The following is a 21953-nucleotide window of genomic DNA, read 5'->3' on the forward strand; positions in this document are numbered from 1 at the left end:
ATGTGTGTTTAAAAATTCACTGGATGGATAATTTCTTTTATCCCTGGCTATATGATACTATCGACAAAGTCACATTTTTCATTTCTCTATTATTGCGATTCAATAATCAAGGTTTGTTTTTATATTTTAAACCATAACCATTATTTTTAAACAAGAAAAATAAGAGTACATAAGAGCAGATTGTAATAAAAGCTTTTTTGGTGTAATGTTTATTGACGCTCAGTCCCTTTAAACTTTAAAGTGTCAAAGATGGAGGGAGTTTAAATAATTGGCGGTTGTTTTTTGGAGGGAAATACCTCCACGAATGTTTTCTCCTCTATTATGGCATTTACTTTAGGATAGTGTTGTGGACGTGTAGTTCGACAAAATTGTGATTTAATAAAATTTTAATAAACGTCAAGATTTTTCAAACTATTAAATTTTACAATGTTGCACCACTAAGGAACATATGAATAAAATTAAGAATATAATCGCTAAAATGGCCCAGTCTCCCGTAGCTCGAGGTAATAATAGCCGCCCCTTTACCGTAGTTGTTGAAGGAAATGTTGGTAGCGGTAAAACTACATTTTTGGAACACTTTAATAAAAACGAAAATGTTGGTGTGTTTGCAGAACCTATAGATATGTGGAGAAACTGCAGTGGATATAATTTATTGGTAAGAATAATATTTTACATATTGTAGTTCTTACATCTGAACACATTTGAGGATTCTTCTTTTAAGGTTCCATCTTCTATCCAATTATAAATAGTTGGCCGTTGGTTTATCTATAAGCGAGGTTCCTACAGCCTCTGCTGCTTCTCACATTTCGACCGCCATCGTTCTCTGTCCATCCATTCGTCTTCTTTGATGGCTCTATCTCTCATTATGTGTCATACATTTTCTTCCCAGGCAACTGAAGGCCTTCACCTTCTTCTTTGTTATGATATGTAATTAAAGCTTTCCTTGGCCATCTATCTTCATTCATTCGTTTCACGTCACAATACCATACTAATTGTCTCATTTCAATTATATCTACACTAGAATATACAGTATTTGTCCGCCTTCTAATATCTTCATCCTAATGTGATCTTTTTTGGATATACCACAGGCTCTCCTTAGATAATCCATTTCTACTACTATTCTTTTTCTTTTTTTTTTCATGATCTACCAAACTTCAGCTCCCTAAGCCATAATAGGCTCTACCAAGGGTCGATAGATTGCCAATTTTGTTTTTGTCTTGTCTTTACACCATAGTAGAGAGCTTAGAATGTTTACTGCTTTTTTGCCCTGCTGCGTTCTGTTTTCGTTGTCTCTTTTGGTAGTGCCTTCTGTAGATATTATAGATCCGAGATATTTATATTCTTTACATCTTTTTGTGGTTCTAATTTCTAACTCTGGATCTTCTTCATCATCCCCTATTTTAAGATACTCTGTCTTTGACATATTATCCATCTTCTATCCAACTATTAATAGTTAGTTAGAGCTCAGACCTAACCGTTGTTAGATTTTATAACCAGGAGGTTCATCTTCTTCCTACATCTATTTTACCTTTTATTTTGCCCTCTATATTCAAATGCAGCAGACTATGAGGACCTCATACTATATGATCGAAATATTCAAGCTACTGCCTCTTAATTATCTGTAGAATTTCTTCCCTCTTAATAGATTTAGTAACCAGAAGGTTCACCTTCTTCCTACATCTCTTTTACTTTTTATTTTGCCCTCCGTAATCAAACGCAGCATACTATAATGAGAACCTCTTACTTTATGACCAATATATTCCAGCTTGCGCCTCTTAATTGTCTTTATAATTTCTTCCCTCTTATTAACCCTATCAAGGATTTCAATATTGTTAATAAGGCTTTGAAGCTTCATTTAACCCTCTAGTGCCCGAATTTTTTTAGTACCACCACCAAATTTCACACTAAACTGAAAATTACAGTATAGAAATTTGTCGGATGAGCCAAATTTTTAACAGTTGATGCTTATCCGATCTAGTCCAGAGGCTGGTTTGGGTATTGCAGCTATAAAATACTTAAATAATAAGCCTGGAATAGTATATTGTGCAACAAGTGCAGAAAGATACTAATTTCTCACGAGTTTGAAAAGTTGCGGTACGAGCGCAAGCGAGTGCCGCAATTCAAACGAGTGAGAAATTATCTTTCTGCACATGTTTCACACTATACTTTTTCTACAAGCACAGTTTTTCCTAAAAATAAAAATCACAATTTCCAAACGACGATTAATTATAATAGGTACCTATGTGATAAATTTTAAACTGTATTTAATTAATACCTACTAATCAATTTAAATTCCTTATACCTAAATAAATTACACAGAAATCAGTTAAAAATTAATGCACTGCCTTAATTTGTTTAAATTTAAACAATTATTACACATTATTGACATTATATTTATGCAGTCACGGATTTACACAAAACCTACTTCATTCGACGTCTCTTGCACAGGTTGCTAAATCCTTATTGGTTATTTGATAATTATAAAATGTTTAATAAGAATAAAATTGTAAAATAAAACAGTTGTAACATCCATAATTTAGTTTCTATGCTATAGTTAAATATAATAATTGTCTTATAGGTTATATATTTGTCTAAAGTTTAACCACGGATGTAAACAGAATATAACGTTACTCAGAATGAGGTAGTCAACTGTGCAGAAAAGAACTTTGCGGCACAGAAACGTCACTTTGCGGCACAGAAACGTCACTTTTCTGCATACTAATGTCAAATATCTTATACTGTGAGAAAATATCAAGTTTGCTAACATAAAACCGTGCAGAAAAGTGCACTTTGAATAGTGGTTGTAGAAAAACTTTTATTATGGTCCTCCTTGAGGTAGACTAGGGCACTAGAGGATTAATATAATTTGTTTATATACTGCAAGCGCCAGTTAACTTGGCGACAGCGAATACGCACAACGACACTGAGACTGATGATCATCCCATAAGCCACTGTGCAATGCGTCTCGCCAAGTTAACTGGCGCTTGCAGTAACTGAATCACCTGAACTTAATGTATAGTGTTTAACAGGACGTTTAGGCCCATTGATTTCTAGTATGGTATAACTAGACCCAAACCCAGACATCCAAAGTGAAAGTTATCATCCAACACCAAATTGTTCTATATGATCCACATAATGTTCAGAAAAAAGTCACACCATTTTGAGCGTCGGGTTTGGGGGGGAGAGGGGAGAGAAATCGGTAAATTCATAGTTTTTTATGTTTTTCGTCAATATTTCTAAAACTGCAATTTAGCATGAACAACCTTCTATACAAAAATATTCTACATAAAATTTGAAATAAAAATGGCTCTATGCATAATCCTTCTAAAATGAACGGTTCCAAAGTTTTTATTTATTTATTTATTTAACGGAAAATCTCCTTTTTACAATATAAAGATATATAAACATTTTTAACACTAACCTACTAACAAGTAAATATATCATAATAACATATTACCTACATAAAATACTTAAAATATATAAAATACAAAAGTTACATAAATTACACAAATACTCCCTCAGTTGGTTCCTAACAAATAAATATATCACAACATATTACATTAAATACTTCCTCAGTTGGTTCTTAAACCTGGTTTGACTAACTCCCAGCAGATCTGTAGTTTTATTAATTTCATTACCCAGTCTATGAAATCTAGGTATAGGACTATTATATCCGTAGTTGGTATAATGAAAACTAATTGAGAATAATGGTTTATCTCTAATATTTACAGTGTTTAATTTAAAGTTGATTAGCTCCAACAAATCCGGGCAAGTTATATTACCCTCCAAGATTTTATGAAGAAATAAAAGATCATTAATAATTAAAGTTTTTTCAATAGACAACAACTTTAAATGATTATTTATTCTCTGATAAGAAGAAAATTGAGGCATATGTAATCTCCACCGACAAGTTTTCAAAAACCTATTCTGGACTGCTTCCAAAGATAAAATATGTGATCGATAATGAGGTGACCACACTGGTGAAACATACAATAGGATGCTGCGTACTAAAGATAAATACAAAGTCCTGAATGTAGAAACAGAAAATTCTCTAGAGTTTCTAGTTATAAATCCTAAAGTTTTCAAAGCTCTACTAGTAATAGATCTTAAGTGTGAGATAAATGTCAAAGAACTGTCAAAAATTACTCCTAGATCCTTGATTTCCCTAATTTTCTCTAAAGGAACAGAATTAATATTATAAACAAAATTTACAGGATTTGTTGATCTTGAGAAAGTTATTGTAAAACATTTGCATGGATTTAAAGACATGGCATTATTGGTAGCCCAATTAATAAAGCAATTTAAATCATCTTGTAACTTGAAACAGTCAGATAATTCAGAAATTTCCATAAATAATTTCAGGTCATCAGCAAATAATAAAAACTTACAATATTTAAAACATGAAGCTACATCGTTAATGAAAATATTAAATAGTAAGGGTCCCAAATGTGATCCCTGTGGGACGCCAGAACTTGCGTTTATAGGAATCGAAGTAAAATTTTTTATTTTCACATACTGAATCCTGCATTGTAGGTAACTTTCCAACCAATTCACTAAATAGTCTGGAAATCCGATTTTAATGAGTTTTTGTAAGAGTAAATCGTGGTTCACTGTATCAAATGCCTTCGAAAAGTCAGTGTAAATCGAATCAACTTGGCACCTCTTTTCAAAGGCAGAAGTGATACAATGTTGATAAAGCAGTAAGTTTGTGTTGGTAGACTTACCACTCGTAAAACCGTGCTGTTGTTCGATCAGAATATTTTTACAATACCATGACAAGGGTTTATATGGATAGCGCTTATCTAAAAGGTACCAAGCGCCAAATTGCCATTTCTGACTTAATTACATTAACTGGCTGATAATATTAAACTTTGTTTATCTAAAAAGTCCCAAGCACCAACTAAACGTCAGAGACCTCTTTTGGCAAAGGTTACCAAGTTGCGTGTTATGAATTATAGGACTCTGTTTATCTCTAAACGGATCCAAGCGACGAAAGTTTTATCATGTCGCATGTCGCTTGGATTCCTTTTGATATTCTTCATTTCAATCATTTGGTTTTCTTTTGATTAACGTGTTTTCGTAAACTCCTTCTGATAATCATCTTTAAGAGGTGCTAAAATATATAAAATGATGAAAGAAGCTGATGAGTCTGATTTGACTCTACAGACCAAGAACAAGATGATGAACAAGAAGACGAACCACAACACCACACTCGTCTAACAGGTCGGCCAAAGAAAGGGAGATTTGCAAAATATCCCGGACAGTCTTTTAAATCTAGAAAAAAATTTAAAAGATGGTAACAAAAAACACTACACACTGAAAGGAATATTGAAGGAACAAAAACATATATCGACTTTCAGTGTAAATGTACATTAAAATGTAATGAACGCTTAATGAATGTTGACATGTTATTAAAAAAAGGTTATAATTGAATGGTACGGACAACTTATTAATGTTCTGTTATTTAATAAAACGATCCAAGTAAACAGTACTTTTATATAAAATGATCTAAATCCTAAAAGTAGCATTTAAACAGATTCACATACATTCTTTAGATTTTATCAAAAAAGAACCAAGCGCCATTTCATACTACAAAAAAGAGAAAAACTATTTTATTATGTTTTTTTATATAAGACAAATATCTAAACTCAATCTTTCCCCTAAAAAAATTGAGAAACTTAAAAAATGATAAAATGCCGATTTTTAAAACTGATAAGTCTTTAATCTTAATTTACTCAAAACTGCAAAATGGCTGTTGGTACCTTTTTGATAAGCGCTATCCATATAACAACAGTTCAAATAATTTAGGTATTGCAGAAAGTAATACTATGGGACGATAATTAGCAATATCATTTTTCAGACCATTTTTGAATACAGGGGTAATAAAACTATCCCGCCATTTAACAGGAAATTGTTGTAATTTTAACGAAGAATTAAATAAATAATTTAGTGGTTTGGAAAGACTACATTTACAATTTATCAAAAAATAGGCAGGGATACCATCCGGACCACTAACCAGTTTACCTTTTAAAGAGCTAATTCCTTCATAAACTTCGCTCAGAGAAAATTGTATAAATGGAATGTCAGGCTGCCTAAAAATATCGTATTGCACATTTGACACATCTATATTATCACTTTTATAAACACTAGAGAAATGAGTAGCAAATAAATTACTAATGTCTGTACCACTTTCAGCAATTGTACCATTATAATGCATTTTATTGGGGATACCGTGATCTTGTTTCAATGAGTTAATGTGATTCCAGAAGTATTTTGTATTTTCACTAACCTTCAGATCAGTACTAGAAATATAATTATCATAACATGTTCTTGTCAAAGTTTTACACTGAGCTCGAAGATTAGAAAAGTTTAAATAATCACCAGCTGAGTTAGTACTTTTAAACTTAGCATGAGCTGCCTTCTTACAAGATATCAACTTTTTAAGTTCAGATGAGAACCAACGAGGATATACAGATGGTTTGTATCTTCTAATAGGTACAAACAAATCTAATGCTAATTTTAGAATCTGATAAAAAATTTCAATGCTAATGTTAATATCATCATTAGCTAAGAAATACTCCCAATTAATTGGAGCAAAATAATCATTTAAAGCTATATAATCAGCATTCTTAAAATCATAATACAGAATATCGCAAGACAAAGGATTAATATCACTAACAGTTAATTCACATGAAAGTGCAACATGGTGGTAATTGTTTGACAATAAAGTGTCCACCGCTGTGTCAACAGTAATTGATTCCAGAGCATCATCATTACAAAAACATAAGTCAAGTAATACTCCATGCTGATTTGCAACTACATTGGCCTGCCTTAAATTCAAATATGAAAAACTTTCACAAACCGTTAATGCAGGATATTCTGCAGGGCAAGAGACAGAAAGACCATCCTCAGTAGAATAATTCCAAGTTGCATGTGGAAGATTATAGTCTCCAAAAAGATATAAGCTACTGTTAGGGTTGTTTTCAACAATAAACTCTACTGCAGAGCAATGATCCACATAAATATCCTGATTTGATGATGGTGGAATGTAAACAGCTCCAATAATAACAGTTTCGTTATGGCTTGACAAAGAAACAAACAGATGTTCAACATTAATAAAGTGAGTGGTAAGATGCGTAGATTTAAACTTACTATTAACTAAAATTAAAACTCCACCACCTCTATTCTTTGAACTAGTATTTAAGTTTCTATCAGCTCTGAAAACACTATAATTGTTGAAACAAAGCTCATGATCAGTAAAATTATCTGTCAACCATGTCTCGACCAAAATAATAACATCATATACACAATGTGCAATAGCGTTACGTAGCTCAACTAGCTTTGTACGGATCCCACCAACATTCTGGTAATAAAGTAATAAAGGAGAACGTTTCAGTTTTTTGGAGCTTTTTTCACAATTGTTGGCATACCACGGATATATTTAATAGAAATATCAAGTTCACCATTATCTTTTCTTGCCTGAAGTTCAGACCGAACCATTTTTAGCTGGTCTTGCTGAAATTTAGTGTTATCGTAACTAATTTTAACTCCATCGGTAAGTTTATTTTTAGATTTCATTGCATCTTTTATTACATAAGAATTATTTGTAACAACTTTAATAGGCCTGGATCTACCATGATTTATTTTGCCAACTCGTATTACTTTAAGCACAACATTGGAATTTATACCTAGTTCATGAAGGATAGGTTCCAAACTGGCTTTATCACTATCAATCCTTTCTTGCAAATTGGTACTAGAAGACTCTTTAACATTATACACCATTAAGTTGTTTGCCCTAGTAATACGGTCCTGAACTTCATAGGATACTGTGTCTGAGTTTATGGAACTAGCGCCTGAATTTTTTAAAACTTGAACTTCCTTTTCCAAATTGGCAATCTTATCCACCAAGGAAGAAACTTTGTTCTCAAGAGCAGCAAATTTATTAATTAATTGGGGAACTTTCTTGAATGCAGATTTACAATCATCACAAAAGAAGATCAATGAACGTTTTTGAACTACAATAGCCCGCTGTTCACTGGCACACAAACTAGAACATTTTTCTTCCAAATGGAAATAAACACCACAGCTATCGCAACGGGCCGATTTTTCATCATCAGCAATATTAAGACGGCATTTTTCACATTTCAGTGGCATTCTAACCTCAATTTATTTGCCGTTAAATAAAACTATAAAAAATGATATTTCCACTCGGAAAAATTATAACAGCACTCTTATCTGGCAGTTAGCTATCTGTTACGGAGATAGTATATTATAATTGGTCCAAAAAAAGGCCTAACCCAGACATCCAAAGTAAAAGTTTTCCTCCAACACAAAATTGTTCTATATGGTCTACATATTGTTCAGTAAAAACATGGGGGAGAAGTCGGTAAATTAGTAGTTGTTTTACGTTTTTCGTCAATATTTCTGAAACTATGCTTTAGCGTAAATTATGTTCTATACTCAAATTTTCTACATAAAATTTAAAACAAAAAAGGTCCAATACATAATTGTTATAAAATCAACGGTTCCAGAGTTACGGAGGGTGAAAAGTGGAGGTTTTCGATACTTTTTATATTTATTGGGCAATTTATAATATTATTACTGATGAAAGAAATTTTTTTGTAAATAAAATTTGCTATTTCAGTGGCCGATGGTATGTTAGTGATAAGCCCTTGAAGAAACGTCAACCTCACCACCCAAAGTCATCATCAATTGTCCAAATAATATAAAAGGTATCTAAAAGCTCCACTTTTCACCCTCCGTAACTCTGGAACCGTTGATTTTATAATAATTATGTATAGGACCTTTTTTTATTTTAAATTTTATGTAGAACATTTTTGTATACAACATTGTTTACGCTAAAGCATAGTTTTAGAACTATTGACGAAAAACATAAAAAAACTACTAATTTACCGACTTCTCTCCCATCTCCCCTCCAAACCGGACGCTCAAAATGATGTAACTTTTTAGTGAACAATATGTGAACCATATAGAACAATTTGGTGTTGGAGGAAAACTTTTACTTTGGATGCCTGGGTTAGGCGTTTTTTTGTACCAATTACACTATACTACCTCCGTAACTTTGGAACCATTCATTTTAGAAGGATTAAGCATAGGACCTTTTTTATTTCAAATTTAATATATAACATTTTTGTATAGGAGGTGGTTCATGCTAAACCGCACAGTTTTAGAAATATTGACGAAAAATGTAAAAAACTACGAATTTACCGATTTCTCCTCCCTCCCCCCAAACCCGACGCTCAAAATGGTGTGGCTTTATTCTGAACATTATGTGGACAATATAGAACAATTTGGTGTTCGATGATAACTTTCACTTTGGATGTCTGAGTTATGCCATTATTTGGATCAATTTTATCATACTATTCCATCATTTTCTCTTCTTAGCTGTCAGCTTCCAATCTCTGGTCTTCCTCTCTTTTTTTGCCCTCGGGTACTCTTTAACCAATATTCTTGACTATCTGTATTCTTTCTACATGTCTGAGCCATTCTAGTCTATGTTTTTCGCTACTTTTGTTATTTAAGGGTTAGCATACAATTGGTATACTTCTACATTAGTTCGTCTTCAACATTCTCTCTCTACTGTGTTTCCACCAAACATTCTGCAAAGTATCTTTCTTTCCCATGCTTCCAATCTGTTCTGCATGGTTTTGGTCATAGTCCTTGATTATAGTTTTGCATACTCTTATTTTTTATTACGGGATAATATAAATATATAACAGGGGTGGCCAAACTGCGGCTCGCGAGCCACATGCGGCTCTTTGAAGGATTACTTGTGGCTCTCGATTGTACCCGAGTTATTTTTCAATTTTGTATTAGATATGATTTAAAAAAATTATTATCGTTCCATAATATGTGTTTCAAAATGTCTTTTAATTTACTGACAACAAACATGAAAGACTTTGTAACAAATTCCATTTCCATCCAAGATAAGAATGATATGACACATCGAAAACTGCGCTAACGAACATTACATAAGAGTGGCGCAATGTAAAAGTCAGTAATCAACCGAATCCAGACCGATTTTTGTATAACTCTTGCTACAGATGTAATTTGTATTAGGTACACATTTTGCATTTGTCATTTTACTCGACTTAGAAAAAAATTTTTACCATATTATACTAGAAAAACTTAACGAGTAGGTATATAAAAAAACCGGAAGGAATATTGACCGAACTCCAAAATAGATTTGAAGACTTAAAATATGTTAAATCGTCTCTTCATTTTTTTCCGAATTCATTTGAAATGAACATAGTTCATAAGGTGAATTTTTTATTATTACCAATATATGACCCAAACAACATCTGGAGAATTAAAATTAATAGAGACGCAAGAAGATCAAGCTCGAAAATAAAACTATAAGTCGACGCTGAATACCGAATTTTGGAAATTTGTACCAGCATTCAAGAAGGTACCCTAAAAAACAATGCTTGTCGAATTATTTCCATATTAGGAACAACGTACTTGTGTGAATCATTTTATTCCATTTTATAATTCGTGAAATCCTAACACCGATCAATATTACCTAACTAGCATCTAAAAGAATTACTGAGAAGTCACAGGTCCGTAAACCTGGCCCCCCGAAATGCGAATATTCGTGTGAAAATTTGCGCATCGTTTGCCCATCGTTTGACCATGTTTGCCCACTAATTACTTTTTTTTGCCCACCTTTACAATAAGAGATACATACAGTCGGAAAAATGAAAGAATACCCATGAACGATCACATCAATTACTTATTTTGTATTTACTATCTTTTTCTATATCAAACGTTTGTTATTTAGAGAAAAAGACAGCAAATACAAAATAAGTGATTAATGTGATCGTTCATGGGTATTCTTTCATTTTTCCGACTGTACATGACATAAAAAACATAAGACCCAAATTTGCTCCGAATTGAAAAAAAAGATATGCTCTCGTTTGACCATCGTTTGACCACATTTGCCCACCTTTTAATTTTTTTAGATATTTATTATTTCTCGAGATATGACATAATTGACATAAATGACATGAAATAAAATTTTTTCGAAAATCAAACTCGCGCGTTCGTTTGTCCATCGTTTGACCATGTTTGCCCACTAATTACTTTTTTTTGCCCACCTTTACAATAAGAGATACATACATGACATAAAAAACATAAGACCCAAATTTGCTCCGAATTGAAAAAAAAGATATGCTCTCGTTTGACCATCGTTTGACCACGTTTGCCCACCTTTTAATTTTTTTAGATATTTATTATTTCTCGAGATATGACATAATTGACATAAAGGACATGAAATAAAATTTTTTCGAAAATCAAACTCGCGCGTTCGTTTGTCCATCGTTTGACCATGTTTGCCCACTAATTACTTTTTTTTGCCCACCTTTACAATAAGAGATACATACATGACATAAAAAACATAAGACCCAAATTTGCTCCGAATTGAAAAAAAAGATATGCTCTTGTTTGACCATCGTTTGACCACGTTTGCCCACCTTTTAATTTTTTTAGATATTTATTATTTCTCGAGATATGACATAATTGACATAAATGACATGAAATAAAATTTGTTCGAAAATCAAACTCGCGCGTTCGTTTGTCCATCGTTTGACCATGTTTACCCACTAATTACTTTTTTTTTGCCCACCTTTACAATAAGAGATACATACATGACATAAAAAACATAAGACCCAAATTTGCTCCGAATTGAAAAAAAAAGATATGCTCTCGTTTGACCATCGTTTGACCACGTTTGCCCACCTTTTAATTGTTTTAGATATTTATTATTTCTCGAGATATGACATAATTGACATAAATGACATGAAATAAAATTTTTTCGAAAATCAAACTCGCGCGTTCGTTTGTCCATCGTTTGACCATGTTTGCCCACTAATTACTTTTTTTTGCCCACCTTTACAATAAGAGATACATACATGACATAAAAAACATAAGACCCAAATTTGCTCCGAATTGAAAAAAAAAGATATGCTCTCGTTTGACCATCGTTTGACCACGTTTGCCCACCTTTTAATTTTTTTAGATATTTATTATTTCTCGAGATATGACATAATTGACATAAATGACATGAAATAAAATTTTTTCGAAAATCAAACTCGCGCGTTCGTTTGTCCATCGCTTGACCATGTTTGCCCACTAATTACTTTTTTTTGCCCACCTTTACAATAAGCGATACATACATGACATAAAAAACATAAGACCCAAATTTGCTCCGAATTGAAAAAAAAAAAGATATGCTCTCGTTTGACCATCGTTTGATCACGTTTGCCCACCTTTTAATTTTTTTAGATATTTATTATTTCTCGAGATATGACATAATTGACATAAATGACATGAAATAAAATTTTTTCGAAAATCAAACTCACGCGTTCGTTTGTCCATCGTTTGACCACGTTTGCACACCTTTTAATTTTTTCAGATATTTATTGTTTCTCGAGATGTGACATGATTGACATAAATGACATAAAATATAATTTTTCGAAAATCGAACTCGCGCGTTTGTTTGACCATCGTTTGACTACGATTTCCCACTTTTTCGTTTTTCGATATACTCATTGTTTCCCGAGATACAACATACACGACATAAATTACAAAAAACACTATAAAATTAATTTTTTTTAAAATCGAACTCGCGCGTTTGTTTGTCGATCGTTTGACTACGATAGCCTACTTTTTCGTTTCTCGATATACTTATTATTTCCCGAGATTCGACGTATACGACATCGATCACGAAAACCCATAAAATATAATTTTTTTGAAAATCTAACTTGCGCGTTCGTCTGACTAGCTTTTGACCAGTTTATATTATAGGATGCGACTTTGTGTAAATTTTTATCATAATTGTCTCACAAATTAGGTTATCTATATTATGTGACTTCTTTATTCTTTACACTGAATTTTTGACAAAATGAATTCTGAATCCTCTATTCAATGATTCTTAATTTTGTGTTATTTACAACGTTTCGAACACTAAACGTTGTGAATTTCACAATATAGAGATTTTATGTCAGGTAAGGTTGATTTTTTATTTTCAATGGACGTCATGAAAACAATATTTTTACGATATTAACTTAATTAACGATGATAAATTAACATTATTCATTACCTGGGTACAAGGAAAATAGAAATCCAGCCACGTTTATAACCACATTTATTACTTAAATTCGATGTTCTTAGTTCTATTGTATACAAAGTGAAATTGGCTATAATCGAGATTTGTCACATCGTTAGAACTTTCTGCACGAGGATGAAATTTGTACAGTTCTTAACTTAAAATTATAGGAACTAGAAAGTTTCGGATTAACTTAGCTTGAACTTTTGTTTCCATTGCACTAAACATTACACGATCTGATACCTTAATTGATACTTTTCACGTCGTTGAAATTTTTAAAACTAGGAGGAATGTAGTATAATTTTTCACTTAAAAGCATAGGAACTATAACGTTTCGAATTAACCTAGCTTGCACTTTTGTTTCCATTGCACTAAACATTACAATATGTGATACCTTTCACTTCGTTGAAATTTTTCAAGTTAAGATGAATGTATTATAATTCTTCACTCATAAGTTAATGAACTAGAACGTTCCGCATCAACGTATCCTAGACTTATAGTTCTAGTGCACACTTGATACAACAATATCCAAGGAAAGTAGAATATGGATCCGATTGTAGAATACTCTACATTGAGAAAGTTACAGATCGCAACTTATTTTGGAACTTCATTTTTTTTTTAATTTCATCATCACGTTTTTCAGCCTTACATTAGAGATATAGTAGCAAACGTTGCTGCACCAATGTGTTTTTAGTGAGTTTAAAATGCCGCTGGTTCCTAAATGGATTGTGATTAGAAACGTCTCTCCGATTTTTATTATTTTGTGAATCAGCGACTTATGGAAATCAGCATGTACAGTACGTACCCCTTGGAAGTGTTTATTATTAAAAATGTTCATAAGCAGTCTGTGAGTTTTTCGAGGAGCAGTAACGAATAGAGATTTACCCGACTGTGCTTTTCAGTCTCATCGCTCTAAGTAACACTTAGAGGCTCCTTATGCGCTTTTTTCATTAACAGTTACAAGAGAAACACACTGTACATAAAAAGTGGCCGTTAGAATCGTCTTTTTCTATCAAATGCAGTTTACTTTTGTCGATTAACAAAATACGTGAAACGTAAAAACTTGTTTAGAAAGCGAATTTATGAATTTTTTGTGTTCATGTCTTTCACCCGCTTAGAGCACGTTTTTGAAAAAAAGTTGGACGTCATGAACTTTTTCGTCATGAGACTCAATGCAATGAGGGGTTTAAAAAAATTAAAAGGTGGGCAAACGTGGTCAAACGATGGTCAAACGAGAGCATATCTTTTTTTTTAATTCGGAGCAAATTTGGGTCTTATGTTTTTTACGTCATGTATGTATCTCTTATTGTAAAGGTGGGCAAACAAAGTAATTAGTGGTCAAACGATGGACAAACGAACGCGCGAGTTTGATTTTGGAAAAAATTTTATTTCATGTCATTTATGTCAATTATGTCATATCTCGAGAAATAATAAATATCTAAAAAAATTAAAAGGTGGGCAAACGTGGTCAAACGATGGTCAAAAGAGAGCATATCTTTTTTTCAATTCGGAGGAAATTTGGGTCCTATGTTTTTTATGTCATGTATGTATCTCTTATTGTAAAGGTGGGCAAAAAAAAGTAATTAGTGGGCAAACGATGGACAAACGAACGCGCGAGTTTTATTTTCGAAAAAATTTTATTTCATGTCATTTATGTCAATTATGTCATCTCGAGAAATAATAAATATCTAAAAAAATTAAAAGGTGGGCAAACGTGGTCAAACGATGGTCAAACGAGAGCATATCTTTTTTTTCAATTCGGAGCAAATTTGGGTCTTATGTTTTTTATGTCATGTATGTATCTCTTATTGTAAAGGTGGGCAAAAAAAAGTAATTAGTGGGCAAACATGGTCAAACGAGAGCACATCTTTTTTTTTTCAATTCGGAGCAAATTTGGGTCTTATGTTTTTTGTGTCATGTATGTATCTCTTATTGTAAAGGTGGGCAAAAAAAAGTAATTAGTGGGCAAACATGGCCAAACGATGGACAAACGAACGCGCGAGTTTGATTTTCGAAAAAATTTTATTTCATGTCATTTATGTCAATTATGTCATCTCGAGAAATAATAAATATCTAAAAAAATTAAAAGGTGGGCAAACGTGGTCAAACGATGGTCAAACGAGAGCATATCTTTTTTTCAATTCGGAGGAAATTTGGGTCTTATGTTTTTTATGTCATGTATGTATCTCTTATTGTAAAGGTGGGCAAAAAAAAGTAATTAGTGGGCAAACATGGTCAAACGATGGACAAACGAACGCGCGAGTTTGATTTTCGAAAAAATTTTATTTCATGTCCTTTATGTCAATTATGTCATATCTCGAGAAATAATAAATTCTAAAAAAATTAAAAGGTGGGCAAACGTGGTCAAACGATGGTCAAACGAGAGCATATCTTTTTTTTTTCAATTCGGAGCAAATTTGGGTCTTATGTTTTTTATGTCATGTATGTATCTCTTATTGTAAAGGTGGGCAAAAAAAAGTAATTAGTGGGCAAACATGGTCAAACGATGGTCAAACGAGAGCACATCTTTTTTTTTTCAATTCGGAGCAAATTTGGGTCTTATGTTTTTTATGTCATGTATGTATCTCTTATTGTAAAGGTGGGCAAAAAAAAGTAATTAGTGGGCAAACATGGTCAAACGATGGACAAACGAACGCGCGAGTTTGATTTTCGAAAAAATTTTATTTCATGTCCTTTATGTCAATTATGTCATATCTCGAGAAATAATAAATATCTAAAAAAATTAAAAGGTGGGCAAACGTGGTCAAACGATGGTCAAACGAGAGCATATCTTTTTTTTCAATTCGGAGCAAATTTGGGTCTTATGTTTTTTATTTCATGTATGTATCTCTTATTGTAAAGGTGGGCAAACATGGGCAAACGATGCGCAAATTTTCACACGAATATTCGCATTTCGGGGGGCCAGGTTCACGGACCTAGAAGTCACATATTAATCACCAAATTCTAAAAAATTATCAAAAGAAGGAAAACAAAAATGTAATTAAGTTTAAATATTTCGTAATTGTATTTCGGTTTTCAGTAAGTAAAAGTTCTGTTAAAAAAATTGTAAATACCTTCTATACATAGATACTTTTTGAATAAGTATTTTATTGCGGCTCGCGAAAAACTTCAACTTGTGAAAAGTGGCTCGGACTATTAAGAAGCTTGGCCACCCCTGATATATAATATTATACCTGAATTTAATAATAATAAAAAAAAACAGGTTTTTATGTATAATTTTAGATTTTTAGCTAAAAGTTTGGAACATTTTTGGTCAACATTTAGATTAAGGGTCTGTGAAGATAGCTACAAATCTAACGAAATTTAGTGTTTAGCAGTATTGCCATGTTCTTAGAAGAAATCAGGAAAGAGCATGTGATATATTTATTAATAAATTTATTAAAATGGAAAACATAAACTAGGTAAAATAACGAGAAAAATTTTTAATGTTAAAAATTTTACCTAACAGTAATAAAACAGTATTCAGGAACATTAATTCCAAAATAATAAAGAAATGGTCATAACATTCTAGCTCTCTTTTAAATTCTAACAATTAACTGCAATTAATATCAAAACAAACAACAAATATTTATTCAAAAATGAACACCCATTTACAATTTAGTTGCAACACGAAACTACAGCTGCAGAATATTCTAGTTCAATCAGAGAGTGTAGCAAGCACCTCTACCGGTTTCGAAACTTATTAGTCTCTCATCAGGAGGCACATATGCTGCTCTCTCTGACAAAACCAGGACAAACCCTGGCATGCAGTTACGTATTGCAACGAACGAAATGGCAGGATTGCCCTAGCGGCAACTGCTAGCAAAAGACTAAGTTTTCAATCTAATAGCATATAAAAAATAGCAGTTGCCCTAGGGCATCCCTGCCATTTCGTTCGTTGCAATCCGTAACTGCATGCCGGGGTTTGTCCTGGTTTTGTCAGAGAGAGCAGCACATGTGCCTCCTGATGAGAGACTAATAAGTTTCGAAACCGGTAGAGGTGCTTGCTGCACTCTCTGATTGAACTAGAATATTCTGCGGCTGTAGTTTCATGTTGCAACGAAATTGAAAATGGTTATTCATTTTTGATTTACATGTTTAGGGAGCGTTCAAGTATTATGTAACGCGATTTTTAACCCCCCTCCTATGTAACGCACTCTTATGGGAGTTTAACTATTGCGTAACGCATTTTTTGAAGATTTTTGACCCCCCCCCAACCTGCGTTACGTTAAACTTGAACGGTCCCTAACTCTGATTGGAGTATGAAGGGAATCATTCTTGTTGGAACACTTTACCGCGTTGAGCAGATGGGGTAGAAGCCTCGGAGGTGTAACCAGAGAAGGTTCCCATTGTTTTCAATCTGGTGGGATGTAGGGTAATATTTTTGGTATTATTTTATATGCTATTAGATTAAAAACTTAGGGCCGGTTGTTCGAACGCTAATCAAAAATGATCATTATCAAATATTTAATTACTGTCACAACTGTCAATGTCAACTTTGATTGGGTTGCTGAAAACATAATTATTGATTACAATTATGAAATTAGGTAATCAATTATGTTAATAATTGTTATGTTAATTGATTAACTAATCTCATAATTATAATAAATTATGTTTTCAGCAACCCAACCAAAGTTGACATTGACAGTTGTGACAGTAATTAAATATTTGATAGTGATCATTGTTGATTAGCGTTCGAACAACCGGCCCTTAGTCTTTTAAATATTTATTCGTTCATGTTTTGTGTAGATTAAAAAATAGCAGAATTCATAAAATAATATAATAAAAGTGTACTTTTCAAAGCTGTTTCTATAAATTTGAAGCGTGAAACATATACATTATAAGGACATGACAACACTGCCACTCTCAATTATTTGGTTGTGGACATCATTTATTTTATCTTCACGGACCCTCAATCTAAATGTTATCCACATGATTTTCTAATAAACAGCTAATGTTAATTAAAGATTTCATAATACATATCCTTATTTTCTCTCCAGGATTTAATGTATAAGGATCCAAAAAAGTGGAGCTTTACCTTCCAGTCATATGTGCAGCTTACCATGTTAGGGCTCCATCAGAAAAAGATACATCAGCCAGTCAAGCTTATGGAAAGGTCATTATATAGCGCAAGGTATTGTTTTGTAGAAAAAATGTCCAGAGATGGGTTAATGCCACCCGCTTCAGTGGCAGTCATTGATGAATGGTTTAAATATATAACATCAACGGATGATGCTCAAATAGATCTTATTGTGTATTTAAGAACCTCTCCTGAGATTGCATATGAGAGGATCTTAAAACGTAATAGGTCAGAAGAGAAGACTGTTGCATTTGAATATATCAAAGCCTTACATGAGATACATGATGATTGGCTGTATAATAAAACTTTACATGACTGTAAGGCTCCTGTTATTGTTCTAAATGCTGATCTGGATAGATCTGTTATTGAAGAAGAGTATGAAAAGTATGAGCCTCATATTCTTAATAAAAAACCTGTAGGAGTTAAGATAGGTTAAAGATATTTATGTAAAAGATAAAATGTAAGGGTTTTTCATGTATACTGTGTGATATTAATTCCTCAAGGTCATAACGTTAAAAGTAGAGGTCAGGATAATAATATTAAAGTAGAAAATTGATACCAAATTGACTGCATTGGTGTCTATTACTAAGAACCTTAATTAACCACTTAATGCACATATTAATTTTGAGTTTACTGTAAAAGAATGATAATTTTTTTATTTTGTAAGTAGTCGAGTATGCATATAAGATAATTTAAAAAAATTATTTTAAGGGATGTAATAAGTGTATTTTTCATGACAGTGATTTTTAATTTAGTAAATTATATGTTTTTTTAAACAATTTAATATTTATGCCTAATTAAAACCAAAAACATATTAGCAGTGTAGAATTATAGTACCTAAGGGCCAGATAAAAAAAATTAAAAAAGGTTTATTTTAAAAATTATGTCTCATATGGTAAATCATAAAACAAGACAATCACATAGTCCTCATTAGAGTTTCTGCAGTAATACCTCATTTTTTTGGCACTCTGTCAGTCTAAATGGTCTGGCTTTGTTAGTAATTCTTCCCTTTTCTGTAGTGTGGTGGAACTGTTTAATATTTTTTTCTATTATTAAATGACAAATTTCTTATTTGTCCCTTTGGCCACCATTTTTCTTAGAAAGTATAAAGCATTTTGGCATTTATCATACTAGTGACATCATCGATCTGGGTGTGATGAGGTAATAAGTGATTTTTTTAAATCAGAATAGGGGGTCGTGTGCTAGCTTATTTGAAAGGTTATTCAATCCTCTATTCAGTAATACAAACATGAACATAATTATTTATACAGGGTATCAAAAAATATTTTTGAAATAAATTAACACGGTAACATGAATGTATGTACTTTATTTAATTCAAAATACATTTTGCTGCAGTCAAAAAACAGAAAAAAATGTTTATTTTATAAATAAACATTGTTCTTCTCTTGTTTATGTGGTGTTCAGATTGTATATTAGTTTGTGACAAGTTTTTACAGTAGAATCTATGGCGTAAATGTAGAAGCCTGTTTCTATTTTGCTAAAAATAAACTCAACATTATGTTAATCACTAATGTCACTGAAAATTTAAGGGTAGGTACTCATGGACCAGCTTCTTTTAACGGATTTAACAAAATTTGCATCTTATTTTATATAAAAAACATGCATACAAAATTTCAGACATGGAAATAAGAGTCAGGTTATTATTTTCTGTTATAAAATGTTCTTTACCTTTAATATATTTCAAATTTCGCATAGTAACATGAAAAAACCCTAATTTCATAATAATTCAAACCTTTAAAAAATTTAGAAAAACTAATATTAATATTTTTGAACTTATAAAAAATAATATTTTTTTATATATTATGCTTATGCAAAATTTTCAATGCATTCAAAAGTTTAAAAAACAGTTTGGATTTGAGAATTTTGTGGGAGTGTAAGTAGTGGTATTTTAGTGTGTTTTAAATTATTTTAAATTCATCTTATTTTAATATGTTGGTTGTCGTGAGTCACAAATGTGTCTCATGTTGTTTTCGATAACAGCCACGTGACACACCATAGTTGTCTCGTTAGCAGAGAAACGTTAAAATTTGGAACTGAAACACATAAAATACTATTATCTAGCTCTTTAAATTTTGTAGTACCTGTAGCTATTTTAGTCCTTTTATATTTTAATATTATAGTAATGATGAAATCAGTATTTAGAAATTAAGCATTTATTTTCATTATAACTTATGAAATATATCTTCAAAAAAAATTTTTATTAGCACAATATCATCAGCGTATGCTAGATATTTGTCCTTCTCTTGTTCTGAGGGTACCTTTGTTGATTTTCCTGACGTTGTATTTCTGGGCAAGATTAAACAGAGTTGCTGATAAGGAATTTCCTTGTCTAATCCCTTTATTTATGACAAATTCTTCTGTATCTCCTACTTGAGTGTTTATACTCACTACAGTTCTACTCATTGTCATTTATGTTAATCATCTTAATTTCTTTTGTATTCCCATTTCTTTCAGAGCTACCATTAATTTTGATATTTTATTGTATCAAATGCTTGCTAAAAATCTATAAAAAGCAGTTCAATTTCTATTTTATATCCATTAGCTTTCTCCATAATTTTTTTAACCGTATGTGTAGCATCTGTTGTAGACTTCCCCTTAATAAATCCGCATTGATACTATCCTATGATATTCGTCATAGCTTCGGTCAGTCTTTGTTGTATTCATGTCGACATAATTTTATAATGCTGTGTTTAATAGCGTCATTCCTATGTAGTTATTACACATTTGTTGGTTTCCTTTTTTATGAATCATGATAATTTTTCCTTTGTACCTACCTACCGTTTTTCCGGAATTTTGTATTAGTCCATATGTCATTTATTAAATTGTACAGTTTTTCTCTAAATTCTTCCCAACCAGCTCCATATTAACACCAACTGATCCTGAGGCTTTACCATTACGGTTGCTATTTATAATTCAATCAACATGGTCATCAATACCATACGTATATGTATATCAATGCTATACAAGTATTGGACATTACGTCATCAGTGTTGGCGTACTGACGTAATTGACGATTTTTTAAAATACAAACCGAGGTCATGGGATACCTCATTTGAAAGTTCTCCTAATCGACTTGCTAATTAATCTTGCTGTTATTCGAAAATACATCACTTTTCATGTTAAATCATACATTAAATAAATTGATACAACAGAGTATCAATGGACCCGACAGAGTTTGAAATTTGCCTGCATAATTTTCTTTACTTCGAATTGAAAACTTATAATTCATGTATTTCCTCAAAACTTAAAATAATTTTGTTATTCTTGATCTACTGAGTACACATTCAATACTATTCTTACTTAGGCAAGAGTTAATCAATGTACCAATTTTCAAAACTCTCGGAACCTTTTGTTAAAAAGTTATAATACAGGGGACATACTCTGCAATTACAACTATTCTCAACCAATTTGATGCATTTTTTTATTTGCAATATTTGATGCAACACAAGTTATGTAGTTATTTGTCAAATACAATGCATTTTGAATATTTATATATTTATACATATATTTTTTATGATGAAAATATTGAAAGTAAATATTTGATTTCAATTAGTAGAATAGCCATGTCTAAAAAATAGTTTCCAAAGAGGTAGTTGTATTTTTTGTGTTGTAAAATATAATTATAAATTATACTGTTGTTTTTTTATAATATCCAAGATGTTAATAACTCCGCCTGAATTTTGTTGGGTGGATCGAGTAACTCAATAGAACTGTTGCTGCTCCCAA

The 21953-nt window shown here is 31.9% G+C and overlaps 1 protein-coding gene across 1 annotated transcript; it reads left to right on the forward strand.

Moving 5' to 3' along the window:
• The first annotated feature begins 88 nt into the window (after positions 1-88).
• Positions 89-21859, forward strand: LOC126881083 (deoxynucleoside kinase-like). Its single transcript, XM_050645123.1, has 2 exons — positions 89-655; positions 18127-21859. The coding sequence occupies exons 1-2, from the start codon at positions 449-451 to the stop codon at positions 18640-18642; spliced, it is 723 nt and encodes a 240-aa protein (XP_050501080.1). The 5' UTR covers positions 89-448; the 3' UTR covers positions 18643-21859.
• The last annotated feature ends 94 nt before the right edge of the window (positions 21860-21953 follow it).

The sequence above is a fragment of the Diabrotica virgifera genome, chromosome 3 (genome assembly GCF_917563875.1).
Source record: "Diabrotica virgifera virgifera chromosome 3, PGI_DIABVI_V3a".
NCBI lineage: Eukaryota > Metazoa > Arthropoda > Insecta > Coleoptera > Chrysomelidae > Diabrotica > Diabrotica virgifera.

What these genes read in the sequence shown, in the direction of transcription:
- LOC126881083 (XM_050645123.1), top strand. Translation starts at nt 449, where the DNA reads ATGAATAAAATTAAGAATATAATCGCTAAAATGGCCCAGTCTCCCGTA. An exon ending in GCAGTGGATATAATTTATTG is followed by an intron (nt 656 to 18,126) that starts GTAAGAATAATA and finishes TTTTCTCTCCAG; the next exon opens with GATTTAATGTATAAGGATCC.